The sequence below is a fragment of the Kryptolebias marmoratus genome, linkage group LG17 (assembly GCF_001649575.2).
Source record: "Kryptolebias marmoratus isolate JLee-2015 linkage group LG17, ASM164957v2, whole genome shotgun sequence".
NCBI classification, from domain to species: domain Eukaryota; kingdom Metazoa; phylum Chordata; class Actinopteri; order Cyprinodontiformes; family Rivulidae; genus Kryptolebias; species Kryptolebias marmoratus.
The window spans coordinates 18,520,687-18,538,352 of record NC_051446.1 but is presented as its reverse complement, the minus strand read 5'-3'; the positions used below and the strand labels follow the sequence as shown (position 1 = coordinate 18,538,352).

At 42.2% G+C, this 17,666-nt stretch overlaps 1 protein-coding gene and 1 long non-coding RNA gene across 2 annotated transcripts; one reads left to right on the top strand and one right to left on the bottom strand.

Annotated features, from left to right (window-relative positions):
* The first annotated feature begins 3,763 nt into the window (after window positions 1-3,763).
* On the top strand, window positions 3,764-9,087 carry LOC108249663 (C1q-related factor). The gene is made up of 2 exons (XM_017439193.3): window positions 3,764-4,537; window positions 8,908-9,087. Exons 1-2 carry the CDS (start codon window positions 3,911-3,913, stop codon window positions 9,085-9,087), a joined length of 807 nt encoding a protein of 268 aa, XP_017294682.1. The 5' UTR covers window positions 3,764-3,910.
* A 117-nt stretch (window positions 9,088-9,204) lies between these two features.
* Window positions 9,205-16,538, bottom strand: LOC112451233. Its single transcript, XR_005234265.1, has 3 exons — window positions 16,076-16,538; window positions 13,774-15,910; window positions 9,205-11,158 (listed from the first exon to the last, which is right to left on the bottom strand). It is a non-coding gene; the product is annotated as an uncharacterized LOC112451233 (long non-coding RNA).
* Window positions 16,539-17,666: the final 1,128 nt, after the last annotated feature.

Genomic DNA, 17,666 nt, shown 5'->3' with positions numbered 1-17,666 from the left:
CACAGCCCTGGGGGGAGCCAGTGCTGAGGATTGTGGTGGAGGAGGAGATGTTGTGGATCTTAACAGACTGTGGCCTGTTGGTCAGGAAATCCAGGACCCAGTTGCAGAGGGAAGAGCTCAGTCCAAGTAAGGAGAGTTTATCTGTCAGGGTCTGTGGAATCATGGTGTTGAAAGCGGAGGTGAAGTCCCCCACGTTTTCAGTCAGGCTGTGGCCATGTTTAGGTGGCTTGTGATTTTATTTCTCTTCATGGTTACACCCACTGGTTTTGTGGCTTCCTGTGCACGGTCGACTGAGGGAGTAGACCGTTCCCCCCAAAACACAAGCGCCATGTTGAGAGCTTCGCTGAGATTAAAACGAGAGGAAACACAACTTAGGCTGAATTAAATGGGAGGGAAAACTAAAATAGATTTATTGTGAATACTTATAGGAGACTGACAATTTTTAAAAAATTAGGTTATATCTTTTTTTTTTTTTTGTCATTTGCAACATTTAAATGCATCACTTTCAAATACCAAACAAGAAAATGATGGCAAAAAAAGCTAACCAATTTCCATGCATTTTATGCAAAACTCAGCAGGTAATGTCCACTAAATGACCCAGAATCCTTTACTTAACATGAAATAATAATGATTGTAAAAAGAAAAGAAAAAAAAAAGTGTTACACAGCAGATATTTTTCTGCAGCTTTAATACCTCAAGAGTTTTAGTTACATCTGGCTCAAATTTAGGGCACATCATTGAGCAAAAATCTACATGTCAACGATAAACTTTATTTGCTTTATAACAACAATGATCCCTCACTTATCGCCTCGGAGCTGTAATTGACATTTTTGGACAGATTTTCTGAAACATGACTGAACACAGATGAAGACATCACGTCTTAGGAAACATCTCTGCTGCAGACATGTTTCCCAAAATAATCAGGATAATGACGAAACCAGCTGGGGGAGGAAGTTTAAGTTTACTGAACCTTGGCTGTTCTTTATGTAACTTTTACATCATTTTGTTCAACTTTCCGCTTTCAGGTTGATTCAGGAGGATCTTCAATCAAAACCTTTCCCAGCTGTCATTTTGGCCAAATCGCAGGAAAAAAAAAAGCTTCGCTAAAAATATTCTTATCATAACACTGAGTCAAGTGACAAATGGCATGCAGACAAAGTCAGCGTTAGGCTGCTGATCTCACAGTTAAAGAAGCAGCGACTGTTCCTCCCTCCAGAGCTGGCGGATTGAACAGCGTTAAAAGAACAGACTATTGGACCAAGATGATTGGACACAAACAGAGCCAATATTGTTCTATGTCTGCTGTCAAACAAGAGGTGGATGATTTCTAAGGTAATTTTCATTAAATAAAATGGAAAAACTGGGATGATGTGTACAGTATTAGGTGTAAATATAAGAATTAAACAACACTTTCAACACTTTCAACATGCATTTAATAGGAAATATATGGTATAGCCTCAGTATAACCCTAAAGGCCCATCAGAATACCATAATACCAAATATACATAATGTATCGCAGAGCATGATGGTATTCAAATATTTTGGGGTCTAATTTTACACACAGATATACAATACCATGCTGGTTTATATACCAGGTTGATTCAACTCAATTATTTAAAATTATGAATGGAGTTTAAACAAGTGAAGCACCAATAAAATCTGTTTTTATTCATTTTTCATTAATTCCCTAACTATGCATTTGGACATGCATGTCCTTTGGCATCCATTAAAGAGTGCTGCAGCACCCTCTGCACCACAACTTCCCACCCCCTTGGAAATTCTTCAAAATCACTCAATTGTAAGTCAATAATGAGTGTTTTTTTTTAATGAATTTGATGCTTGCACGATGCTTGAACAAAATGACTGGAAAAGTTATTTATTGCTGTTCCAGATGTAGACCATCTCACAGCCGAATAATTATTATACATTATCGTTGTTTTTATTCAAAGATGTTTAGTACAAACTTAAGCTTGGTATGATAAAGGGTCTGTTCAGAAATGCATAAGCACATGTGTATGATTAATGTAAGCAAAATAAGCAGGTGAAATATCTTAGTTATTTTTAACTTGGTTCCTGTGATGTACCATTTGTACACTTGCTTTAAGTCCCAGCTTGCACCTTTTTGGAGCTTTATGCAGTTTATAAAATCAGCATTCCACTAAGAATTTGTTCTGAATGCACAAACACTTCAAATTTTAAAATCTGCACTGTAACATGACTTGGATAAATAAAGCTCAGAGAGGCTCAGTTGCTCTGAGAACTTTTGCCGTAGAATTTTTGATTTTTTTTTTTGCAGTGGTTCTAAACATAAAAGTGCAAAATAAAAACTGGATTCTTGTTTGGAAATCACCCCATGCACAGCCAAACAGTTCTGAGAATCACTGTCAGTGTTGTTGTATCCACAGCTGAAGGGGCAAAATTACACCATAAACAAAAAATAAACGCTTTTAAAAATTAAAGTCCTAACATTACTTGAAGGACTACATACCACGCAGGAATGACCAGATTTATGCGTAAAACTCAGCAGCTTTTTTGACAAATCAAAACTTTTAACTTAACTTATATAAACTGACTTTGAAGCAACATACGCTGCCATCCAGCCGACATTTTCAAGGTAGACCTTTCCTACACACATCGCAACAGTAAAATTCTTCTTCTTTTGAGTTCAAGATGCCTAAGTAGTCCATTTGTAGCCTGGACCTGTCCAACTCTGATGACATTTGATGCATGATGAAACAAAAAACTAATTTCAAGGGATTTTGCCACATGCTGCCCCCGGCTGAAAGAAAAAAAAAAAAAAAAGAAAAAGAAAAAGTGAAAACCTTTCTCATCTAATTATTTATAAGAGCAATCTAGCTTTGAATGGAGTTTTAATTACTAAGTCCTGACTTGCTTTTCTTAAAAGTTTCCCAATTTTGCAAAGACCAAAGCTCAACTGAGAGTACTTGAGAATTATAGTTTCCACTGTTCCCTCAGACACACGTTACTCAGGATTCCTTGAAGGACACCTTTCATGCCAAAGATTTAGACTAAGATTATCTCATGCCGTTTTGGTCAAATCCTAAAAAATACCATTATGGGCAATCTTACGTGAGACCTTGCACAATCTAATAGCGCTCAAAGATTGTGCTGTGAATGATTTCCAGCTACTACCATACCAAACTGTAGCTCATTAATTTTGTAAATTGACCGATTTTAGCCATTTTTGCGTTTGCTAACGTAATTAAGCTGTGGTGGCCATCTTGAATTGGGTTGACTTTAAAAGCTAATCAGGTGTAGATGTTCAACCACTGATTATTTCCTGAACATTTCAGTCAGTTTACCCCAGTGTCTATAAAATATTTTGCTAACAGTTAAACAGGGTTGACTCCAGCAGTTAACAGGTCTAGGAGAGAAACCCAGACATCCTTCCTTTTATATATATTCTTACCTGAATAAAATCTGTTCTCACTGTAACTCATACATACCTATATCAAACATTTCTGAATATTATCTGGTTCCTGTTCTTGATCTATCTTCCTTCTTAGATCTGCCAGCAACAAAGTGCTCTCCTCAGCCCTGACTCCGAGGGTTACTGATGATGCTCTCTGTCTCCTCCCCACTGCTTCTTTTCCTTTTCTCCCTCTCATCTCTTCTCTTACTCTCTCCTTCTGCTCACATTGGTTCCTTCCTCCTCTCCGTCTCTTACTCCTCCACAGCTCTGTCAGTCACTCACAGACTCACACCAGCTCTCTCCGGGCACCATCTCCACCATCGGCGATCCTCCTTGCGTCTGCGTTTTGCCAGGTGAGGTGGCCGCAATCCCCCCACAGCCACCATTTCAGCCCCGGAGAGTTCAAGGCTGGCAGCGCAGCCCCTTCCCAAGCTCAGCATCGGGCGAAAGACCCTGGTGGCGGCTGCGGTGGGGGTCATGCTGGTCCTGGTTCTGGTGGTCCTCATCCCTGTGCTTGTCAGCTCCGTGCGCACGAGCGGCACAGATGACAGCACGAGCCACTACGAGATGCTGGGCACCTGCCGGATGGTGTGCGACCCCTTCCCAAACACCCCGGGCACAGGCGTGCACACGGGCACGGATACGTCGACCACCAGCTTTCTGGTGGACAATGAGGAAGATCTAGGTGATCACAGCATCGGCCCGCCGTTGCCCACCTACAGTGATCACGGCCCGCAGGGTAAACCGGGACGTCCTGGGAAGCCTGGACCCCCAGGACCCCCCGGAGAGCCAGGTCCACCAGGACCAAGAGGGCCACCGGGCGACAACATAGACCTTGTTCGGACGGGTATTCTCGGGGCAGTGAGCACAACCACCTACAACACCACCCCTCGGGTGGCGTTTTACGCAGGACTACGGAACCCCCAAGAAGGTTACGACATACTGCGATTTGATGACATCGTGACTAACATTGGCGGCAACTATGAAGGTGCAACGGGCAAGTTCACCTGTAAAATCCCGGGAACGTACTTTTTCATCTACAACGTGCTGATGAGAGGAGGAGACGGCACCAGCATGTGGGCTGATCTGATCAAAAACGGTCTGGTGGGTGACACCTTTAACACCAATTTATTTCCACAGGTTCAACGTCATAATGCCGTCGCTTTTTTTTTTTTGTAAATATGGTTTATTTTTTAACATAAAACGATATTGAACAGTCTTTTTGAAATGTTCTTCTCTTTTTAATCCCAAAGTGTGATGGACTTGCATCAAATTGATCAGGGAACAATGCAACCATTGTGCAGGCAGTCCAGATTGGGCATTCATGTGTGCAATGAAATTAGACTTAGCCTGGTGTTGTAATCTGGTGTAATGACAATTCACACTGGCATGCTGCCAGATTGTATATCTGTACATAATGCACATCTTCTGATGTACACGTTGACGTGAGTGGAAGGAGTGCAGCCCGTATCTCTGCTGTGCACACATGAAAATACACCCCCGGGGTTGAGGCTAGTTCAAAGCTGTTGCCCTTTAAAATACAACAAACTTCATGGAATCTTGATGTACCAGCGCATGCTATCAGGCTGCGTGTCAAGCCAAACCCTTTAAACATCAATTCATGATATTTGCTCAACTCGTGAATAATTTTGTCAAGTCCAAAAAGCCCGAGGTGATGACGCTGATCAAACAACACACACATCAGAGCCTAAACACTGCGGCACAAACATCTCGCCCAGACTGGACAAAATAACAAACTCCTGTGCCTCATAATGCAACCCAATAAAAGTTGAGATGCCATGTTCGTGAAACTAGTGGATTTTTAAAGAACAAAAAGGATTATTAGAATTTCCAAAGCAACAAATGCACTTTGCATGTGCTCAAAAGAAAATAAGCAAGGTAGAGTGCACTAAAAACAATCTGTTGTCATATCTGATTGCATCATGTTATAAGGTGGTTGTCTTTTTGCTCTTAAGAGACAAAATGCTTTGGACATGAAACCAAAACAAATCCAAATGAATCTTATCTTTTCAAAAAGCGACATGTCACAAACGTTATATTGCAGGGCTGGTTTGTTACCACTGCGTAGATGCGGAAGGTTCTCAGTTTTAAAAAGCGGAGCAAAGGTAAACTTGTTCAACCTCACAAACAGATGCATTATTCACTTCATGTTTTAAATTTAGGAACAAGTAACATTGCAAAGACGTGACAAAGTAAAACTTCAACACAGGCTTGAACCATCTTCCAGCCAAAAGAAAGAAGTCATTTTGATCTTCTTGTGTCTAGTAAGTATGGAAGAAACTTTAAATCAGGATGAAAATTTTATCAGAACACCTGTTACAGTTTTGCAGTGAGCCTTGTCTGAAAAAAGGGGGGCAGGAAAACTCATACAATGCCCCTTAACATATGATGGATCCACCAAATGTTCAAAATAAAGAGGTCAGGAATTCAGATTTTGAATAAAAAACTCCAAATCTTCTCTAAGATGCCAAAATTCCTAATTTCACTGAGCCAAAACTTTAATATACGTCTTATAGTCTGCTGTGTAAAGCAACATAATTGCTGTATTCATTTATTGAGGCTTTAAACTTTGAGCATCCATTTAGTAAAATTCAATAATGAACTATTTTAATATGAAGTTTAGGCTGACAGTTGTAACACATAGTACCATTTCAGTCCCTACATTATATCCTGTTCTCTGTTAATTGAGGATCAGTTTTATTTAGGTCATGTAAACATAGCTAGGAGCAGAATAAATGCAAACTAGCCATAAATTCTGAAAAGAGCTATTTTATCTTGAAAAGTGGCTTGTATTTATTCACATACTCACTTGGTCAGTGACAGGCTTTTACATAATGAGGATAATCATAAGAACAACAGTAAGAGCCGGAACGAAACATAATTATAAGCTCATTTCTTTTTGATATAACGGGTCAGTTCAGCCAAAGACGGCACAATGATGCTCAGCGTCTTGTTGCCACGTCCCTCCTCTAAAATAGGACGCTTAATAACTCTAATTTGGGATCAGATCAGGTTGTGCATTGTGCTGTTAAAGTCAGAGTTCAGGATGCATCACTTTAACGTCAAATAAACCCATCATTGTGCTGACGTCTGTCCTTTAACCTTTCCTTCCTGACCGTGCACGCCTCTTCACATGAGCCTCAAGTCTTTTTGGGCTCATTGGAGGACTTATTCTAGTTTGACTAACCTGTCGCACAGCCTTGTTGAAGCTGGGATTATATTTTTATGGTTGGTGGGGTAAAGCTCCTGTGTAACAGAAGATCATTAGACATTAGCTTAAGCTTAAAAGGATATGTCTCCCAGCATGCGTGCAGAGGGACTTAACCCCCTCCATTACACACACACACACAAACGCACGCACACACGCTGGCGAGGAGATTTGGGTATGATGCTCCTTAACCAACACTCTCTGTAATTACCCCGTGTTGACACAATGACACTTATATGCGTCAAAACGTGACATTTTCGGCGCCTCACCCAGAGAAAGGTGGATGTTAAGAGCAGAGGATGAGGGGAAGGGAGAGTGTGCGCTGCCATCCTTCCTCACAGGCAGTCTGACTCAAGCCTGACCCTTTCAGCTGAGTCAGAAGATAAAAACAAGATATTCACCACAGGGGACACGCTTACACAAAGTCAAACTGCTTAAATCAGGACTCACTTTGTGAAAGTTTTCTTTGGCAAACAGAAAATCTGTTTGCGTTGTAAACAAGGGTGGCCAAAATCATGTGCAGATTCGTGGATAATATTTTGTTTAAAGCGATGGTTCAGACTTTTTGAGGTGAGGTTCCGCGTAAAGGCTATGAGTAATAAATATCTTACCTGTTATAGATAGCTCTTCTAATAGCCTCGGTTTGGAGAAATAGAGCTTAATTGTGGACGGACTGTGACCAAAACCAAAGTAGACTGCAGGTGTTTAAAAATAACTCCAATCTAAAACAGAATCACAGCAAATTTGATAAACTCTTGTGCTCATTCAGTGCGACAGGCTTACCAACAGCCGGTTCAGCAGGCTCACGACACAAAGATTAAATATCAGCAGCAATCTACTTCAGTGCTGGCTCAGCTCAGATTAGCCTTTAGCTCTTCGATCAGGTCTACAACAAGTAAGCGGTCCCCAACCATTTTGCGTCCTGAACTCGTGTCAGGATCTGGGTTTTTAGTTTATGTTATGGCAGTTCTTCTTGTGTTCATTGTTAGCCCCCCCTTTTTTTGTTATCATGTTTATTTTCTGTGTTTAGTTCTGTTCCTTGTTGTATTCCTCTGTGCCACCAGCCACTTCTCCCTCAGTCAGTACTTTCCTGTAGTCACCTCGCCATGCCTACTCACACCCGTCTCCAGCCCCATTAGTCTCAGCTGCAGACTCCTTCTTTTCCACCTCAGCCTTTGTTTTCAGTCAGTCTCTGTTCACCTTCAATCAGCCATTGTGTGCTCTATGAAATGCCAGGTTCTCCTCTGTGTCCGCTCCTTGTGTTGTTGTAAGTTCTGCTCTGTTTTGCTTTCCCTGTTTTAATAAAATCTTTAAGTTTTACTCGAGTTCCTCGTGCCAGCCTGCATTCCTGGGTCCTCTTCCGCAAAACCTGGCAAGCGGTTTCAAAAAAAGGCGACATTTCCGAGGACCAGAGGGGAAAAAGAAGTTCTCCAGTGAAGTTAGCTTTTTAATTATTTTAGCTAGGGTTAGCCTGTAGGTTTGTGAGTATGTGAAAAATAACTACAACTGAGCGCAGGAAAGCAGTGTTGCCAAAGTAGCTACTGCCTTTTCTAAAGGTTGCTAGAAGGAGCTTTATGAAGTCATTACCAAATTTGCAAAATTGGTCTTGTCCATGTAATTGTAATGGGCACTGGAGGAGAAGGAAAAAATATTGAGATAAAAAGTGAGTAAAAAAACACCCTAAATACGTTGTTTATAACTACAACTGAACTTTCCTCTGTTGATGTTTGCTTTCTTTTCTTATTAATGTCACAACCTCCTTTATCCAGGCTGTAAACCAGCAAAAACAACCAAAAAGAGGCACTCGTACTTATTTTAGTGGAGTGATTTATTTCAGACAAAGACCATTTTTTGCATTTACATCCCGCCTTGGCTGTAAGAGTAAGAACGATACGAGCTTTCACGCTAGAGTCTCGGAAAAATAGTGCCAAATTTGTAGTAAGTTGCTTTTAAAAAGAAAAAAAAAAGTAGTTGTGAAAAGGATGTTACTTCTGTGATGATGACCAAATGATCCATGGACCTGTACCGGTCCTTGGCCCAGTGTTTGGAGACCTCTCAGGTAAGATACTGATTGTTCATAACCCCTCCACAGAACCTCACTTCAAAAGATCTGAAATACTTTTTTAATAATATGTTTATCTTCTTATTTGTCAGTCAATTTAAGCCTTTGAACAGTTATTTCCCTCCGTGTTAAAATGTCTTCACTTATTACATGCTGGCTGTGTGTCTGTGTGTGACACTCCAGGTCAGGGCCAGCGCCATCGCCCAAGACCAGGACCAGAGTTATGACTACGCCAGCAACAGTGTCATACTTCATTTGGATGCAGGCGACGAGGTTTTTATAAAACTGGATGGGGGCAAAGCTCACGGGGGCAACAGCAACAAATACAGCACCTTCTCAGGGTTCATCCTCTACGCCGACTGACGACCGGACAGGTCGTGGGCTCGGAGGTGAAAGGTCACAGGTGGCAGACATTTAACTTTCTGACATTCTCGCAGTTCGGTTATTGTTGCCCACAGCCAGTGATTCACAGTCAGACAGATTGCAGTGATCTTTTAAATCTGCATTAATAAAGTGATTCTCGCTGTGGATTTTGTCGTTATCGGTTACTTTCTGCCTCCTCATCCGTTTCTGTTTATTGTATTCTGGGTGCCTATGCTGCTATTATTAAGGACATGAGCAACGTGAAAGTGTCAGTCACTGCCATGTGTCATCCTGGGCGCAGTAACATTTGTGACAACGCCGAGGCCTCGCTGTCATTCCTGAGCTGTCACGTCAAATTCCAATCTGGAACTCCAGCAGTCTGGGCGGCCACAGTCTTTAATGTTCATGTGCTCTCTTTGAAATCATGCTAAGATCACATTTTCTCATGTTGTTTATACAACCTCAATTCCAAAAAAAAGCTAGGGCATTGTGGAAAATGTAAATAAAAGCAAAATGCAATGATTTGCAGATCTTATAAACCCATATTTTATTCACAGTGTAATATAACAATCATATCAAATGCTGAAACTAAGAAATGACACATTTTTTAGGAAAAAATAAGGTCATTTTACCATAGGGACAGGTGAGAGGACTTGGTATAAAAATGTTAGAGTTAATATTACATGCCCGTGATCTTCAGGACCTCAGCATTAAAAACAGGTCTGATTCTGTTCTGTACATCTCTGCTCTGAAGGCAAAGTGGAAAACTGTTTTGTGGTCAGATAATTTGAAATTTAAAATTCTGATTGGAAGCCAGACGCTACATCTTCTGCACTAAAGATTAAGGGGACCAATTAAGCTGTTATCAGTTCAAAACCCTGCTTCTCTGATGGTATGGGGGTGCATTACAGCCTATGGCATGAGCAGCTTACACATCTGAAAAGCCACCAACAATGTTTAAAGTTTAAATTTAAATATCTGATATGTTTACTGTGTTCCACTCTGAATAAAATGTGGGTTTATGAGATTTCCAGGTGGTTGAATTCTGTTTTCGTTTCCATTTTTTTTTTTTACATCCCAACTTTTTTTTAGAATTGGGATTGTGTAAAACATCTCGCATCGATGGAGGAGGGATTACGCCTCGTGAAATTTGGGAAACATCACACATCAGAATGAGATTCTAATGTTTGAATGCCAGAGTGTGTGTCTCAATGATTCCAGTGTGAGGACTCGGAAAAGCATGCCATATCTGCCCATTACATTTGACATTTTGTATGTGTTGAAAATGTAAATTCAATATTGAATTTTGATGTCTTAACAAAGTCAAATCAGTATCAGCATTGTATATTCTACTGTGTGTTTAATTATAACGTACCTGATGATCGATTGCTGTTCGATGTCATCATGTAATGTGCTTATTTGTAGATTTATTACTTTGAATTATGCATGCAACATGAGTCGAAATGTTCTTAAAAGTAAATAATTTAGTTTTGAACGTTAGCCTGGGGCTCGGGGAGCATTCATTGATGTTGCTTTTACTTGCAAATTTTAATTAAAAGTTACTTTATTTTGCATTCCCTCACATTACATGCAGCCAGTGTCACTCACCTCTTCCGTCTCCCTGATCAGCTGTTCTGATCCCTCATTATACTGTGAAACCAGCCTTTAGCCTTCTAAATGTTACACACAAAAGAGCTTTGGCAGCCCAGCAAGAGGCAATCAACGCAGAGGATATCACAGCTGTGTTAAATGTCAAATGAAGAGGGAGATTATTGAGATTCACAATCAAAAGAGAGATGTGTGCGTGTTTTTTCTTTATGTGATGGCTGTGCAGACGGGAGGAAGACAGGAGACGGGCTCAGATCCACACCGTAAAGAAATCCAGGGGCAAACTGGGCTCCGCTGTGACTGCGACACAAGCGTCAGAGACGAGGGAAAACTGCTGTCAGGCACGAGCTGTTAAAACTGTCCGTTCTCTCCGACAATGTGGAACTCTTCGGACGTGATTCACCTTTGACACGGGCCCACCAAACCGTCCGCTGATCTGGCTTGACGCGCAGAGTCAAAAGTTCTGAAAAGTTGCACAACGCAGATAAACTCATTTAGTTATTGAATTAAAGCAATATTAAAGTTAAAGTAATCACCCGATGCTTTTCATGGCGGAGTTCTAGATCTGTCAATTTTAGCTCAATATCTGTAAAACTGACTGAGTTATAGCTACTTTTGTGTTGCCTAAGGTTGATTAGATGTGGTGGCCATCATGAACTGGGTTGACTTTAAAAGTTAATCAGCTGCAGATGTGCATCCAGTGACTACTTTCTGGGAGTTTCACTAAAATATGTCTGATGGTTTATGAGATATTTTGCTAACAGACAGACAGCACTGACTCCCAACTGTTAATGCCAAAGTTTTAAGCACTGATGCGTAGAGCTCAAAGTTTATGTTGGGGATAAAGCTCAGTTGCTACTAAACCAAATTTGATCTTGCTGTCTGTAGATTTGACTGAGTTAGAGCCTTTTGAGGTTTTCTAAATTCAGTTGGCTGTGGCAGCCATCTTGAGTTGGGTTGGCTCTAAAAGTTAATCAGTTGTAGAGTTACATCTAATGATTATTTTCTGCGCGTTTCATTGAAATCCATCCAGTAGTTAACTAAAAATAGTAAAAAGTCTGCACTTTGTTAGCGCTCGGAACAAACGTTGGGGATGAGTCTCAGCTACTACCACACCACATTTTAGCTAAATATCTATAAAATTGGATGAGTCACAGTCATTTCTGTGTATGTAAAGGTTGCTCAGCTGTGGCGGCCATCTTGAAGTTGCCAGTTTGTAGAAAACAGCCCACCTAAATGTGTGTTAGGAGCTGATTCAGATGATGGATCTGACATGTCTGCTCAGCTGCTGCGTGCGTTCGAGGCCTGAGCTTGAGCAGCAGAGCTCCTCCGGACACAATTAGGGCTGAAGTTTTTTTTTTTTTTTGGTGCTCAGGCAGAGGTCATCGGAGCGCCCGGCGCAGGCGGGCGGGCTGTCCCCTCCTCGCAGGCTGTGTGAGCACGTCGTCACATTAGAGACTTCATGTCACGACGTCAAAGACAAACGCCCCCGGTGTGGTGAGAAACCGCTCCCGCCGCCGCCGAGACGGCCTAAATATCTCCATCTGTCCTCGAGTCTTCAAGGCCGCGTACGCTGAACAAAAGATTTTACCTTTTTCACCGTGTCTGAGCAGAAAGATGGAACGTGTCCTTTTTCCAGGGCACTTGAACGATGGTTTCAGGTTAAAAGAAGCACCTCAGTTAGCTTTTTTTTTTCATTGAGGCCAGATAAACACTGTCAGCAGCTGTAAGCATCAAAGCATTCGTGGAAACCTCTGTCTAAACTGTGGCCATTTTTACTGCCGAGGCCAAAGAGTGAACAATGATTTGCCTGTGTCTGTTAGCAAAAAAATCTCATGACACAGAGGGCAGATTCGGATGAAACGCTCAGAAAATAATCAGCAGATAAACATCTGCAACTGATTACCTTTTGAAGTCAATCCAATTCAAGATGGCCGCCACATCTAAGAAGCCTCAGCAAAAGCAAAAATGGCTGCAACTCTGTCAGTTTGACAGATATTGGGCTAATATTTGCTGTGGTAGTATCTGAGACTGATCCCCAACTCGTACGCCAAGAGCTAACTGGTCTGTATCTGTGTTTAAATTTTTACCATTAACTATTTAAGCTGACTGTGTCTATCTGTCTGTTAGCAACATATCCCATAAACCACTTGACAAATTTTATTGAAACTCTCAGGAAGAAATCAATGGATGTACATCTACAACTGATTGACTTTTGGAGTAAACCCAATTCAAGATGGCTGCCACAGCTGGCTGAACTTGGGAAACACAAAAAACGCTATAGCTTTGCCAGTCTTACAGATATTGTGATAAAATTTGGTGTGGTAAGAGCTGAGAGTCATTCACAACACATACTTTGAGCCCTAACAGATCTGGCAAGATCTCACAATATCTCATGAGATCACACGTAACATTATTTATAAGGTTTGACCAAAACGGCTACAATTTTGTTCCTTCTTATGTTAAGTTGATCTCAATTCTAGCATAAACGGTGGCGGGCGATACGCATTGCTTCAAGAAACCCGAGGCCTTTCAGTTTTGGTGAGAATCGTCTCCATCTCATCCATGAACACTGGGAGATCCTCCCTCGAAGCCTTGGTGCAAGTATCACCCCTCGGGGGGGTGTTTGGTTTGGATGGTGGAGGTGTTTAAACACGCAACGAAACAACAACCTCGAAGCACACACAGCTCCCGTGTTTAGATGAAATTTCATCTCAGGAAGATTTGACGCTGAGCTCTCCTCTGAGAGCCTCAGAAAGCTGCCTCTTGTTTACGCAAAGCTGCTTCCTCTTCATTGAGCTCTGCAAATATTTTACCTCTCATCGGGCAAAAAACGTGGGCGATCATGCACGTGTTCGGGTAACGTCTCGTGAACCACCGAACGGATTTCAATGAGATTTTCAGAAAAGCAATCGCAGGATGAAACGTCGGCGCCTGGTTAACTTTTGGAGTCGATGCAATCTCCGATGGCACACAGAAACGTGAGCTTAGCCAACATAAGAAATGGCTTTAACCGAGTTCACTTTACAGATATGGAGTTGAAATTTGACGTGGTCGTAGCCGAGAGTCGCCACTAACCCTGTTGGTTCGACCAAAGCAGCTACAAGCCTCTCATTTCTCAACACGCTGAGTTAAGTGTAGAACTCGGGCGGCAGGCGGTGCGCCGGCTCTTTCATTTCTTCTGTAGCTCCTTTCATTTAAAAAAGAAAAAGAAACAAAAACAGATTTAATTCAGGTGATCTCCAATAACTAAAGAAATTTTCAATTTCTTCCCTTTCACTCCCTGCCCATCAGGAAACTGAGATGGCTGCAGTGTGACATTTGCAGGGGCAAGTTGCTGAGGCAAAGAGGCTTATCAGGCTACTGCAGGGAGGCTTTCGTGGCGACGTGTGTGTGTGAGCGTCTGGATCAGTGCGCCTGTGTGTTCCTTCATGTCTCCGCGAGACAGGAGGCGTCTGAAGTGACGTTAATGAGCCCTTGCTGTTGTTATCTTGAGCGTCCCCACTTAACTCACCGGGGGAGATCCGAATTGGAGATAGATGCTTTAACTGTCGAGCTAAATTGCCCTTCACGCTCAAGCACGGCGCGGGCCACCTTCAGCAGAATTAATGCCTTTAGTTGTGCAAACATAGTTTCATCGCGACGACTTATAGAATTCCCACCTCGCTGCACAGACTTCCTTCCAATTATTCATTCTGACAAGGTGCGAACAACGGGAAACGGGCGAACAAAACGAAAAAAAAAACGCCCACACTCATGCCACACGCAGCGGTCCTCGATTAAAAGTCAGAGAGTCCATTTCTCTTGATCAAAGAGAGACATGGGGATTTACTGTAGACGCTCGGAAAGCGGCGCCACCCAAAGACAAATGGTGGTAAACGTGGGAAAAGCTGCGCCAGCTAAAACGAACCAACGTCACCTTCCGGTGGGCCGTGCCAAAAACCAAAGAAAAAATGTGGTCATCCTAACACTTTCTTGACGTCTATCACTTGTGACACTGAACAGAATCTTCCCAGATGTGCTGCCAACCCTCTCAGAGCTGAAGGGTCACCGCAAGCCTGAGTTTATCACCTTTCATGTTAAAAATAAACCGCTGACCTCCTTTCCCGGAGGCCACGGGACGATCTGAAACACAACAACCTCTCTGTCGCCGCTGAAGCAAAAGTTAGCGGTTCGCAAACCTGTCAGGAACAAAATAAAATCTGACAACCGAGAACACCAGAAGTGTCCAATTAACCCGGCCGCTTAAACATCTTCTGACTGTTTGGTGGTCGTTGCAGTCCACAGGTTCTGCGCGGCGGCTTCCAGAGGATTTGAACCGAAGCTGAAAAGGAAAAAAAAAAAAAAAAAAGGGGTGCGAGAAGATCTGTGATCAACTCCGGGAGTAATGAGGGGGTATATTTCAAGCCCCGGCAGCACTAATCAGAGCTTCACTGGCTGCCCACCTAAAATGTCGCCTTAGACAACTTGTGCAGTCACGCTCTAGAAAACATGCATTCCACATAAATGTCAGGGGAAGTTTTCGTTTCAAACAGCTCGGTACGGAGGACATTGTGCTCACAGATTGTTTCCACGCCATCTTCAACTCCCATACGTGACATTAAAGATCATTTTTAACTTTTTAATTGATAATCAAACAGCAGAGTTTACACAGGCTTCTAAATCCAGCCTGAGAACTCACTCTTTTTCTTTACATTCTTTTTTCAATTTGAGTCCCATCCTGTCGTTTACGTTATAGTCTCATCTGTCATTTTTGTCTCTTTCTTATTGTTGAATCATGAGCGCTGACCCTAACTGAGCCGAGTGAGGCCTGCAGTCCTTTAGATGTCCTTCTGTAATATTTTGGGACCTCCTGGATAAGTCGCTGATGCGCTCTTGGAGTCATTTTAGCAGGCTGGCCACCCCTTCACCACTGTTCCAAGTTTTCGCCATTCGCAGCTCTATTTAAAAGGTACTTATTACAAAATATGTAATCAAACATAAAAAAAAGAGGTTATTCTGAGCTACATCTAATGGAGCAGTTTGAGAGCGTTTACTCCAGTAGTTTTCCAGATGTACCGTAATTCTGAAATGCCAGAACTCAGGAGGAACCCACTGAAGACCTGACCTACATTAGGCTGGCTGTAGTCTGTTGGAGGAGAACAAACGTGGTGGAATCGGACGGGCGTAGCATCTCGGAGAGGACGTTTAGGTGGAGATAGGAGTGAATCTGCTGCTAAACGTGAAAGAAAAGAGAAAAAAAACAAGATAAGAGCCAAGAATAAATATGGGGGCTCAAGCAGGGTGGTGGAGCGTCATAAAGATGTTTATAACTTGAATTAAAATTTAGCTCCAGACCGCGATAAGCTTATATGTCACACATATGAGCATAAATACGTACCAACACCTCAAAGCTGTTGGGTTTCTTTTTCCCTGGAAGTCACCATTGTTGACCGACTGTTCTTCGGCTGTTTCTGCAAGTAAACAAAAGCATGTGGTAGCTGGATATTATTCTTTAATTACTGCATTTTGCTTTTTTTCAGGTCATCTTTGTCTAATATCAATATTTGTTTATTCATCTGACATCTTAAAGTGATAAGTAAGGGGGCAAACACATTTTCTGCATAATTCAAGGTACTTGCACACAAATTTAACTCAATGAAAACAAAACCAGAAGCTTGGCAGAGAAAAAAAGTGAAATCAAAGTTTGTGACTGGAATAAACAACATATAAACAAAATATTTGTTGTTCTGAAAACCGATGTTACCTGATGCGCGTTAGCAGAAAAGGCTGAGGAGAAGGGTACACAGGAAAGACGCAGATGCAGATGCCGTACTGTAGGATTCCTTGCTCTTCATGACGGAACGCGCCAACATGCGATCCTTCGAACCCCCCACGATCATGCCGGGTGTGGGCGCTGCCCACTGTGTCAGTGACTCAATACGGACGGCCTTGTTCCCTCGTGTCGCTGACTGAGCCGGGCTAACACGCAGGGACAGGTTGAGTCATGTTGCTGGAGATGCTCCGCTGGCGTGTTGCCTGTCTCTTCACCTCACCGCAGACTCGCGGATGCAGTCTGACATTAGAACCGGAGAAGCCCTGCGAGTGCCCCTTTTTTTTCCCCCTCAGCGTGACACTGGACGCCGGAGTTCAAGAACACGGCGGTGGCTGCGGCTGCTCGAGCCGGTTTGTTCTGCTTGTTACGAACCCTCAATACTGACCCTTAAATACGGAAATGATTCCTAAAACAAATCCACACAACTTGGAAAATCTAGAAAAGTCAAGAAAAACAACAGCTTGTCATGTGTTACTTATAAGCATAACTAAAGGGATGATTCACGGTCACCCAAACCAACTCCAAACAAAAGCTTTTTCACATTAAATTTTCTATTTTTAAGGCATGTTTGTCTTAACTGAATGCAACTAAATGATCATTTTAATGCTTCTACATATAAATGTAGCTGCAGTGAAATATTTTTATGTAACTGAAGCATATAAAGAGAAGTACTGGTCCACCCTAATCCTCCTACCCCCTGCTGGGAACTATAAGCTCCTAAAAACAAATGTTAGTGATTACTGACACCCCATCTAATGACACATTGAGCTCATCTCAGGTACATATTCGTTTGAAAGAAGAATACTTTGATAATATGTATGTAGAAGATGTTGTTTAGCCTTCTTGATATCCCTGACATTTTGTGCAAGTTAACGGCCTACAGCTGAATCCCCGGCAAAGAAAAAGGAACAAGGATGAATTTGTTGGTACAAGAATCCAAAAACCACAACTGATGTGATTGGCCAAAAAGCTCCAGTTTTGTCCCATCACTCCCAGAAACGTAATGTTATGCATATAACTACTGTTCCCTGAAGGAGAGGAACGAGGTACAACATATGTACTATGGGATATCACGCTCCCGCGTGTCCTGGCTGAAGACACCTTTAATCACGCCTTTAGGCAAATGACGTGATGACGTGATGACGACAAGTGACAG